This window comes from Ursus americanus, chromosome 7 (genome assembly GCF_024610735.1).
Source record: "Ursus americanus isolate L20-20 chromosome 7, mUrsAme1.1.p, whole genome shotgun sequence".
Lineage (NCBI taxonomy): Eukaryota > Metazoa > Chordata > Mammalia > Carnivora > Ursidae > Ursus > Ursus americanus.
In genome coordinates, this window is record NC_142133.1 from 35,826,774 (window position 1) to 35,839,033 (window position 12,260).

Genomic DNA, 12,260 nt, shown 5'->3' on the forward strand with positions numbered 1-12,260 from the left:
TCTTCCTTAAACTATACCACTGGGAACAGGTTCTAAAAGTTTGCCAAAACTTCAAAATTTCTTTCAAAGCAGATGTATGATACACTACTTGTAATTACACTGACACCACTAGTAAAGGGGAATTACGTGTGTGTGTGTGTGTGTGTGTGTGTGTGTGTGTGTGTGTGTGTGTGTGTTTAGTCAAGGTTTTGCAAATTAAACCTACTATTTCTGTAGGCTTACCTTAGGAAGATATGTTTTTTAAAAATCTCAAATCAGGGTGCCTGGGTAGCTCAGCTGGTTAAGTGTCTGCCTTTGGCTCAGGTCATGATGCCAGGGTCCTGGGATGGAGTCCCGCATCAGGATCCCTCCCTGCTCAGTGGGGAGTCTGCTTCTCCCTCTGTCCTCCCCCTCACTTGTGCAGGTGCACTCTCTCTCTCTCTCACACAAAAATAAGTATTTTTTTTTTAATTCTCGAATCATTTATACAATCAATCCTGGGAAGCTCTGCAATTATTTCTACTTCTACAGTATTACTGAGAACATTAAAATTTCCTCAATTTTTAATCCACACAATTCCCCTTACACTGTCCAATTTGGTATACTTTGGTTTACACAATAAATATATTTTTGAAAAATCGAGGGTAAATCACTTATCAGGTATTGCATATGGTCACAAAGGGATGGAAAACCTTTCCATGAATATCACTAATCAGTGGAAGTGTAGAGGGAGTAGAAGGATTCCAGGAGAGACTTTTAACAGATAATATGCCTTGGTGACTAACATATTCCATTAGTATAAATAGTGTATTACAAAACCACATGATCAGGATAATCTGTTTTAAAGAGCTTATAAATTTTCAAAATGGGATTTTGAAATGAGATTACTTCTAGACCTGTTAAGAGTTGGAGGTTTATCACCTTTTTTTTTAAGTAGGCCCCATGCCCAATGTAGGGCCTGAGCTCACCACCCTCAGATCAAGTCTAATCTCTACCAACTGAGCCACCCAGGCACCCCTGAGGTTTATCGCTTCTGAAATCAGAATGTAGTCTCCCAACAACCACAGTTTCCCATTTTTCTGCCAAGAATCCTGCAGAGAATGTGATAAAAGGTATGGACTTTCTCCCCAGAAAAATAAACATTCACACATGCCTGAAAATATGGATCCAATTCCTTCCTTCCACTTACCCATGCAAAAGACATATACTGAGTGCTTTCTATGAAGGCACTGGAATAGGTTAAAATGGCAAAGGGAGAAGGGATAAGTCTTAAGGAACAATGAACAATGTTTAAAGATCAGGTAGAAAATGATACTCAAAAATCAACTGCAGGGCGCCTGGGTGGCTCAGCTGGCTGGGCGACTGTGTTCGGCTCAGGTCATGATCCTAGAGTCCCAGGATGGAGTCCTGCATTGAGTCCCTCATCCAGCTCCCTGCTCGGCAGGGAGTCTGCTTCTCCCTCTGACCCTCACCCCTCTTGTGCTAACAACCAAACAAAATCTTAAAAAAAAAAAAAAAAAATCAATTGCAACATCTATATACCCAACAGTTTTTCCAGTATTGGAGGCTATTATTATATCATGTCCTTATTCGGAGTATCTGTAATTAAAGGGAAAGAATTAAGCATTTATCTTGCTTTGAGTGGAAACTCCAGTGTAGCACCATCTTTTTTTTTTTTTAAGGGATAGCATAGTTTTTTTGTTTTTTAAAGATTTTACTTATTTGTCAGAAAGAGGGAGAGAGAGCGAGAGAGCATCAGCAGGGTAAGGGGCAGAGGGAGAAGCAGACTCCCTATTGAGCAGGGAGCCAGATGCGGGGCTCAATCCCAGGACCCTGGGATCATGACCTGAGCCAAAGGCAGACACTTAACCGACTGAGCCACCCAGGTGTCCCCTGTGTAGTACAATCTAATAGCTCTAGTTGATGAGGGAAAAATTCTCCTTTACAGAATAATGCTAGTCCATAAGTGTAGAGAGAATTAAAGTAGTAAACAATACGTAAGCCCTACTGAAATGATTAATTCATGCAAGAATCATTAATGGATGCAAAACAATTAGGTGAAAGGATGGTGTGAAAATGGGTATTTGCAGGGTGCCTAAGTTATTACACAGATGACTGAACAATGCAAAGGGAAAACTACCTTAAAAGAGAAAGCTTTGGCTGTTTCACCCGTGATCCAGTAATCAAACTTTAAATCATTTTATGGATGGACATTTGCATGTACAATATATATTATACAATATCGCCTATGAAGTATTCAAATAAAAATATCGCCTATGAAGTATTCAAATAAAAAAGGTCTAACTTGAATCTAATTCTAAGTTTATAGAATATTGGGGATGCCTGGGTGGCTCGGTTGGTTAAGCACCTGCCTATGGCTCAGGTCATGATCCCAGGGTCCTGGGATCCAGTTCCGCATCGGGCTCCTTGCTCAGTGCAGAGCCTGCTTCTCCCTCTCCCTCTGCCCCTCCCCCTGCTTGTGTGCACATGTGTGCAGACATTCTCTAATAAATAAAATCTTAAAAAAGTTTATAGAATATCGGGCATATAAAACAATTATACAAATTCAGATGTGGAATATTATGTAAGACAACTTGATCTCTTAAAAAAATTGTCCTAAAAATTTTTTTAAAAAGAGAGGACTGTTCTTTTTTTTTTTTTTAATATAAGATTCTTTTTTTTTTTTTTTTAAGATTTTATTTATTTGACAGAGATAGAGACAGCCAGCGAGAGAGGGAACACAAGCAGGGGGAGTGGGAGAGGAAGAAGCAGGCTCATAGCAGAGGAGCCTGATGTGGGGCTCGATCCCATAACGCCAGGATCATGCCCTGAGCCGAAGGCAGATGCTTAACCGCTGTGCCACCCAGGCGCCCCAAAAAAGAGAGGACTGTTCTTGAAAAGAAACCTGAAAGACATTGACAACCAAATGCAATGACTAATTCTTGACTATAACCTAAATTTGGGGAGAGGAGTTAACTTTTTCTTGGAGAACTCTATAATTAATAAATGTAGAAGAAGTGAGGGAAATTACCATTAAGCCAGCACAATAATAAATGCTCCTGGTGAGATCCACCCGTGGATCTTTCAGCTGACGAAAATTTTAAGAAGAAACAGGATATGTGTAGAGTCTCAGAGTATCTCCTCTAAAACACTTAACGGCTGGTCTTAACAATGAATTGGTTGCTTTAACACATGTCCAAATCTCCCTCTATTAAGTGAAGCTTAATTTCCCTCTTCTTGAGTATAGGTTAGCCTTAGTGACTCAATTCTAATTAACAGTGTTGAAAAAAGAAAAAAAAAGGAGTCACTGTACAATGAAGAAACACTGAAACACTACCCTCTCAAGAGTGACACCGTCATGAAAGGCATCCCCTCACATATTAAAGGAGAGTAGTAAGAAGATAAGACAACTAAATGCAATGTAGTATCTTGGACTGGATCCCAGGAAAGAAAAAGAACATTAGTAGAAAAACTGGAGAAACTGGAATAAACCTTGTAGTTAATAGTACTGTACAATGTCAATTTCTTACTTTTGATAACTATACCATGGCTATGTAAGATGTCAACATTAAGGGAATCTGGGTGAAGGTTATATGAGAACTCTGTACTATCTCTACAACTGTTTCATATCTATTTTCACCTGACTCTTACGCCTATAAGAAAATCTCAGAACTGCATATGCCTAAATGAAAAAAACGGCTCTTCTGAAAATTTAATTCTAACATCTACTTTGCTAAAGCTAGATAATCTAGTGTCAAGGGGGCAGTATTTAGGAACAGAAATTTTTACTCTTTGCAAAACTGTCTAATTTTCTGAGAAATATTCTGAGTGATATTACCTACTTAAAGATAATTTTTTAAAAAGCTACTTTAAAAAGCCCTAGAATTTGTACTACTTTATAATTGTTTATCTGTTGTGACCTGTTGTGTATTGTAAGCTCCAGAAGCCTCTATCAATTCACTCTACATACACCCGTTTAGAGAAAAGCTCTTCAGGGGAAGTTTCACAAACAACTTGCTCTCAACCTTCAACACCATTACAATAAACTACAAGTAACATATATAACATTTTCGTACCAAAGAATTCAAATGACAAAATCTCTTTTCCTTCCTTGTGCAAATAAAATAATCCATTAGAGTTTTGCTTTTTACCAATAAGTTAATCATTAATAACTACCTAGTTCAAGTTTTTAGAAGCAACTTAATGTTATTACTTTCCCAATCTATTTGCTAAATATTAATCTGAGACAGCCCAAATTTGAAAACTGAAGTTTCTTTTTATAGTCACTATACTTTCAATGGAAAAATAAAAAGTTTCTTATAGTTTGTAGAATGCACTATACTTTACAAAATTCATTCTCATCTTTATGTATATATGTTTCTTTAGCTGTTCCACAGCTACATTCTATTCTGTTTTTGAAGCCAAAGGATTTCCTGTTAACAGATTTTTTACAGGTGTAGTGGATTATTTTTTGGGGGGTGCTGCCAAACATCTTCCTTCCTATTTTTAAAGAAATCCTCACTCTATGAGGCTCATTTCTCTACAGAAGCTGAAAAGGCCTGATAGGGTTTTGTAGTTTCCCTTGCATGTGATCTAGGTTAGGATGATTAGAAAAACCAGACCTGAACACAGAAGACAAAGAGAAGGCTTAAAGAAGCAGAGACCGAAAAAAATCCATTTTGGTGGCAAACAGCAGTGGAGTCCCATGTCCAGTGAAAGTGGAAGCTGTGGTATCTGGTCCTCAGTGGATGTGGCACTAACACCCTTTCTGGGGTGGTCTGTGGCTTGATAAGGACTGTGGGCCTGACAGCTGTCTCGTTTTCCTGAAAAATTTCTAAGCCAGGTTCCATAACCTTCCTGCAAATGTGGGAGTGTCCAATATCTTGTTTTTATAAATACCTTTTCTGCTTAAATTTTTTTTGCTCCTTGCATTAAAAAAAATCCCAACTGATTAAAAAAACCCTAATACTGGAGCAGTGGCAAGCCAAGTTTCCCTGTCTTGTATATTGGACCACTAAACAAAAATGTAATTTTCTTATATTTATGCAAGTTTTTATTTTTTTAATTGTTTAAAAAAAAAAACAATATTGGGGCGCTTGGGTGGCTCAGTTGGTGAAGGTCTGCCTTCGGCTCAGGTCATGATCCCAGGGTCCTAGGATCAAGCCCCCCATCAGGCTCCCTGCTCAGTGTGGAGTCTGCTTCTCCCTCTGCCTGCCACTCCCCCTGCTTGTGCTCTCTCTCTGTCAAATAAATAATAAAATCCTAAAAATCAAAACAAAACAAAACACCACATTAAAATATCCCTTTTTAGGGGCGCCTGGGTGGCTCAGTCGTTAGACGTCTGCCTTCGGCTCAGGGCGTGATCCCGGCATTATGGGATCGAGCCCCACATCAGGCTCCTCCACTGGGAGCCTGCTTCTTCCTCTCCCACTCCTCCTGCTTGTGTTCACTCTCTCTCTGTCAAATAAATAAAAAATCTTTAAAAAAAAAAAAATCTCTTTTTAGCTGTTCCATGGACTTCTTGTTAACGGCATGGATTAAAGTACCCCATGTTGATATTTATTATATCACTGCTGAGATTATGTACCAATCTTGTGCAGAACTGGAAAGTAAGGAGAGGAGTACAAGAAAATTAACTGTTGAAGCAAACAGACTCCATGGACTAAAAAATGTCTTCCTTGGGTAACTGGATAAATATGAATACAGACAGTACATTAGCTGACAATATTGTATCAATGTAGTCTCCTTAATATGACAATATTTTCATGGTTATATAAAAGAATGCCTTTGTTCTAAGGAAATATATGGTAAAGTATTTAGGCCTGAAGTGTTATGTCTTTTCAAATGGTTCATCAAAACAAGAATATACCTAAATAAGGCAAATTTGACTACTAGCAACTGGTTATTAGCACACAACTGGTATTAGCACACAAAAGGTACCTAAGTCCTCAATGTAGTATTTTTGTTACTTTTCTGGTTTTTAATTTTTCAAAATAAAAAGCTACCTGGGAAGAGTCAATGGAAAAGTCATCAATTAACCAGTTTGGAATTAACCAATGGGAAACCATCAATTACCAGTTAACCCTTGACAGTTCTGCCAGGAATAGATTTCACATCAATTTAATACATATTTTTGAAGCTGGTAACTAAGTTCTAATAGTTATAAAAATGGAATCCAAAACATTTAAAATATTCATTTTTATTAGAATAGCTCTAGAAAATTTGAGAGTAAAAATTTACAAAGCAGAATGCTGTACTAGGTTTTGAGCTGCAATCCTTGTATAAAAATGCAGAATCTGATATGAAGCTTCTGTGAAAATGAGTGAAAAGCATGAAGAGGATTCTAACTAATGATAAATTCCTAAAGAATAGAGATTTTTAGTGGGGTGCCTGGTTGGCTTAGTCAGAGGAGCATGCAACTCTTGATCTTGGGGTTGTGAGTTCGAGCCCCACGTGGGGTGTAGAGATTACTTAAACTCTCTTAAAAAAAAAAAAAAAGGAGATTTTCATTTTTACTCATACTATATATCTAGTGCTGAGAGCCCTGCCTCGAACACTTTAAGTACTCTATAGATAACTGTCAAAGAGATAACTGTATTCTCTCAGAATTACTTTTGAACATTTTCAAACTGCTTAGAAATTATCCCACTTTGCCTGAGTTACTCTAATTCAGGGGGAAAGGTGTCTTTTCCTAATTATGAAATTATGTACAACAGCAAATGGTACACCAGCATCATAACCCTACTATGATTAACAACTGTCACTTTTCTGATAGCTGAAACCGCCGTATTTCATTAGCTGGCACCTCCTTCACTTGGAGATCAGACCATATACATAAACCAGCCTGAACAAATGTATGTAATGTTATGCCCCAGGACATCCTAAGACAACCATTCCCTCAAGACTGTTCTCATTTTTACTTCTATTTCGCAACAACTTTTTATTTTTAAATATTTTATTTTTTTTAAGTAATCTTTACAGCCAAAGCGGGGCTCGAACTTAACCTGGAGATCAAGAGTCCACATGTTCTACTGACCTAGCCAGCCAGGAAACTCCAACAAACTAACATTTTAGATGGCTGATATTACGCATTTGTAAGGAAACCTACTTATTATTGACTTCATTCTCACACCCCACACCCAGTCTATAGGTAATTCCTGTTGCTCTATTTTCAAAATATACCCCAAAGCAAACCATTTCTCAAATGTCTCCAAAGTCCTGCTGAAAAGGAATTGAACACCAGCAATCTCTAACTTAATGCTGAACGCTCATCTGTGGCAAATGAAGTTATCTCCTGAGCCATTTACGTACACAGGTGATACTGAGATTCAGACTACCTTTTCCTCAAGAATGAATAAAATCTTGATTCATTGCTTGGAACTGTACCAGCTTTTAAAACAAATTTATTGATCACTTACCGTAGACTAGACACTGCTAGGAACATACTGAAAGACCCTGACTTGAAGGGTCATTAAAACAAATATTTTATATTAAAAGTAAAAACACTGATGGTAAAACAAAATATTGCTGGTAAAACTTAGTGATTTACACCTACTCATGTTTAATCAAGACTGGTTTCACTGGAAGAATGGGGAGTTCTGGTTGAGAGAAGTAGAAGGGAGATAATAGGCAGTTAGAACATGGACTACTTCGGGGAAAAGATTCTTGGATGGGGTGTTCTAGTGAAGACTACAAAGCACATTTAGCCATAAGAGTTAAAGAGTTGAGGATAGCAGAATTGCAGGATGATGAACAAAAAGGCGGATGACCCTGGGTGAGTTATTTAAACTTAGCTTTTCCTCAGCTGCAGAATAGACCCTTACTGGAGAGTTCTGATGAAGATTAAACAAGCATGTAAAGCATTTAACACAGAACCTGGCAATCATAAGCACTCAATAAGTGAATAAAATCTCCTTATTTCTCCTGCAACGGTTGGTCCCCTGTCCCCAAGCTAGTACAATTTAACTACCTGCTTTTGTAGACTGGCCTGAGAAAGGTGAGGTTGTCTTCATTATTTGATATTCCCAAATCAACATAATAAAAAGGTTAAGTTCCCAGATATTTCTGGCAGTTTCTGAAATTAAAAATTTCACAATCATGTAAGAATCTTAAATTTAAAGACATTATAAAAAATGATCAGTGCTTAATCCAATATGCTGCTGGCTGTCACACTTCTAGCAAAGAGGCAAGGGGGAAAAATGAGTTCCATAAAGCCTATGAAGCTAATTGTTTTTTAGGGAATATTAATCTATAGATATAAACTTTCAAAAAGCAAGGGACGCCCACTAAGTCTTGCATCCTATTAAAAAGACACTAAAAGTAACAGGTTATAAGATAAACTAGCAAAAAGTTTACTAATCTCTTAAGAAAAAAGTGTGACTATGTTTCTCACACAGATTAAAAACGGAAACACTTTCAGGGTGAAAAAATAATCTATTACATTTTCTTCCTAACAACTGTAACATCTAAAAAGTTGCAGAAAGAAACCTAAAATTGTATTTTTAACGCATGGAGTTCTCAAATTGCCAGTATGCTAAGAATAAAAACAAAAAGTCAGGTCAAAAACTCATTAGGCCTTTTCTTCTTTTCGAGAAAAGCAACAACGGCAAGATCACCTCTTCTGAGAATACTTTGAAAAACAAAAGAGAATGCTGTGGGGGAAGCTACACGACAAAGAAAATATCCCCAGCTGAGATCATTTAACACTAACAACTCTCAGAGGTGACTAAATCAGTTAAGGTATTTATCAACTGTTGCTTCATAAAAACTGCTCGCTCGTTCAGCAACATGTCAATCACAAAAGTAGCAAGCGATGATAAAAATGTATTATATCCACTTCCCCTCGGCTGAGAGATTTATATATACCTCCGGGTGAGATTTCCATTAAAAAAAAAAAAAGGCAGTTTCAAAATCCTTACGGCGTCGGGTTTTCGGCTATTTGATCGGGGGGGGGGGGGGAAGGGGCTACAGAAGGAAAGCCAAAGAGAGGTTAAAGAAAACTATCTGGCTTTTTTCCAGTTGGCAACTGCGAGAATAAAGTTTATCTCCTGAAAACTGAGTACCAGCGGCCTGAAGAGAAAAACTATCAACGAAAAGAAAATGAAAGGCAGAGGAAGAGTTTCTAGAGCAAATCAAAGTAAAATGAAAGAGACAATTCTAAAGATCAAAAGAGGTTAATTAAGAAGGGGGAACGGGAAAAACAGAGAAGGAAAGCATGGGACAAAAAGGAAGGTTCACCGAGTTCTGAAAAGAGGTTTGAATGAAAAAGTCTTTTCTCCAGGCCTACGACCACAAAGGGCCCGTGGCGAGGCCAAAGGCCACGCTATGGTGTAGTTAAGGTGACAGGATTAATTCAGAGGGCTGAGCCCCCTCTCCCACCACCTTGTTCTCTCAGCCCGGCGCTCCGTCCCTAAGCATCCAGGTGTGAGCTAAAGAGAAGAAACAAGCTACCGCGGCGTCCACAGAGAACAATAGGCTGGGGAGCGCGCCGAGCTGAGGCCTCCCTCCTGGACGACCACCATCCCGCCCCCCTCATCGCTGCCCCAGACTCACAGAGTCTTGGGCATCTCGTCCTCCATGGCTGCTGCTGTCGCGCCGGCGCCTCGGGGTCCAGCTCCCTACCCTTTACTACCTCCCAAATCTTTTGGGCGGCTATGGCTGCGGAATAGCGGGGTTTCTCGGCTGACCGGAGGTTACTCCGCCTCCTCCTTCCGCGGCAATTACACTAAACGGCCGGGCGCAGCGCGAACAATGAAGCCCCAATACAAGATGGCGGCGAGCCGGGAGCTTAGGAGCAGCCAGCGAAGTGACCCGAGCCGCGCAGGCGCAGAATAATCTTGCACTTTCAACCTCCTTCAATCCATAGGTTCACTTGTTGCGCAGCCGCTCTTCTAGCCGACACCAAGGATATCTCAGACTGCGCAGGCGTAAGAATTAACTCTTTCAGGAGTTGCGTAAAGTTTTTTTGTCTTCCAGTTCCAGATTCGAATGTTTCAATAGTGAATTATAATGAAATAGAAATGTTCACGGAAATTAAAAATGCTCAGTGTTTCCTGAGGAAGAAAGATTTATTAATACTGTTCAAATCACCCTGTTTTAGAGGTGGCGGAAGTGACCAAAAAAATTGCGCCGCCCGGGAATCGAACCCGGGTCGCAAGAATGGGAATCTTGCATGATACCACTACACCAGCGGCGCGCACGGCTACAGCCTTTGCTAAAATCCTTTAGAACTAAATGGAAGCAAACATTTGTTCTACGTAAGGATGTTCATGCATTCAAAAATAAAGTTTATTAAGGGTCTATAATCTGCTATTTTTTATTGATATAAGAAAGGATGTTATCAGCGGTTAAGCGTCTGCCTTGGGCTCAGGGCGTGATCCCAGCGTTCTGGGATCGAGCCCCACATCAGGCTCCTCCACTATGAGCCTGCTTCTTCCTCTCCCACTCCCCCTGCTTGTGTTCCCTCTCTCGCTGGCTGTCTCTATCTCTGTCAAATAAATAAATAAAATCTTTAAAAAAAAAAAAAAGAAAGGATGTTATCTTCTCTCATCCCAATACAGTTGAATGGCTATTCCTATTCCTTTAAGTTATTGTTCATTAAGAAGAATTTGTCTTTAGTAACCAAATTTTTGAGAGCCAGGAAAATCTTTTCAGATATTTTCATTTCCTTGGTATACTCAATGCATTTTGGAAAATATTTAAGAAATAGTTATTTAAATAGTTATGCAAATCGGTCAAAGAATCCTAAAACTAAATGAGTCAGAATATATAAAAAGTACAGTCGTCTTCGAAGGGGGTGGAAAAATTAGGACTATGAACTGTGGTTCTGTGTAATCGTGTTGCATTTTATAAATTATGTGAAATATTTTTAAACATAGGAGAATGTAAACATCCAAAACGTGATGTCCTCTTTAGTTTCTTCAGACTACACCTTAAGATTTCTATTTTTGTAATAGTCTTTAGAATCTGGGGCACGTTCTTCGATTTTAACCAAATATATCAAATATTAGTCTTTTGAGGATGAATAAGGCAAGTGTTAATAGTGGGTAAAATTTTTTTAAATAGCTTTTTGAAGTGTACAGTTTAGTGATTTTTAGTTTATTCAGAGATTTGCACCATCACTACAATCAATTTTAGAACACTTCCATCACCCCCAAAAAAGAAATTTTTATCAATTAGCAGTCACTCTCTATTGCCCATCCACCCGACTTCCTACACCCTAATCTGTCTCTGTAGATTTGCCTATTATGGGGAAACGGAATCATGCAATATGTGGTTCTTCGTGACTGGCTTTTTTCATTTAGCATTATGCTTTTATGGTTCATACAAGTTGTAGCATGTATCAATATTTCATTCTTTTTTTTTTTGCCAAATAAAACTCCATTGTATGGATATAGCACAAACCTTTATGAAAACTTCATTATTTTGTTATATAAGTTTTACTTTGTTATATATGTTACATTATATGTATATATTATATTTGTAAAACATGTAAATATATTATTTACATTAACATATATTAAATATAAATATATAAAACACATACAAATATATAATTGTAATATTTATGATATACATTAACATATATGTTATATATGGAAGTTTTAAAGTTACAAAACTAATACAGGCTCACTATCACTAGTGAAACAATATAGGGACACCTGGGTGGCTCAGTCAATTAAGCCTCTGCCTTTGGTTCCCGTTCTGGTCCCAGGGTCCTAGGATTCAGCCTGCTTCTCCCTCTGCCTGCTGCTCCCGGGACCTGCTTGTGCTCTCTCTCTCTCTGACAAATAAATAAATAAAATCCTTAAATTAAAAAAAAAAAAGTGAAACAATATAAATAAATAAGGAAAAGATTAATAATTCCCTCATTCTTCCCCTCTCGAGGTAATTAATGTTAACAGGTAGGCTTCCACATTGTGTTTTATAATCATACAAATGCAAATGTATTTAAGTATTTGGGATTTTTATTTTAAAAATGTGGTTAGTCCATGGATATTACTTTGCAACTTTCTTTGCTCACTTAAACTTACATCATAGATATTTTCCAGTTCAATACAGATCTAATTTATTGTTTTTTTGGTGGCTACAAAATAGTCCATAGAATGAATGTGCCACAGTTTATTCAATGTTAAATTGAATAATTGACCATAAATGGTATTGATGGACATTAAGTTACTTCTATTTTTGTTTTGTTTTGTTTTTCCACTACAAACAATGTTGCAATAAGCATCCTGGTACATATATCATTATAACTGATTCTTTTATTTCTTTAGAATAGA

At 37.9% G+C, this 12,260-nt stretch overlaps 1 protein-coding gene and 1 non-coding gene across 14 annotated transcripts in view; both read right to left on the minus strand.

Annotated features, from left to right (window-relative positions):
• TIA1 (TIA1 cytotoxic granule associated RNA binding protein) overlaps window positions 1–9,804 on the minus strand; it is a 32,560-nt gene extending 22,756 nt beyond the window's left edge. For 4 of the 13 annotated variants that reach the window (XR_006777869.2, XM_087863503.1, XM_087863502.1 and 1 more), the window contains exon 1: window positions 9,532–9,804. Coding sequence is in view for 9 of the 13 variants with exons in the window: in XM_087863503.1 (XP_087719629.1) it covers window positions 9,532–9,557 (26 nt within the window). In the remaining 4 variants the exon portion in view is untranslated. The remainder of the gene's footprint in view (window positions 1–9,531) is intronic. The other 9 variants (XR_006777868.2, XM_087863500.1, XR_006777871.2 and 6 more) reach the window with 5 other exon arrangements.
• A 299-nt stretch (window positions 9,805–10,103) lies between these two features.
• Window positions 10,104–10,174, minus strand: TRNAG-CCC (transfer RNA glycine (anticodon CCC)). Its single transcript has one exon. It is a non-coding gene; the product is annotated as a tRNA-Gly (tRNA).
• Window positions 10,175–12,260: the final 2,086 nt, after the last annotated feature.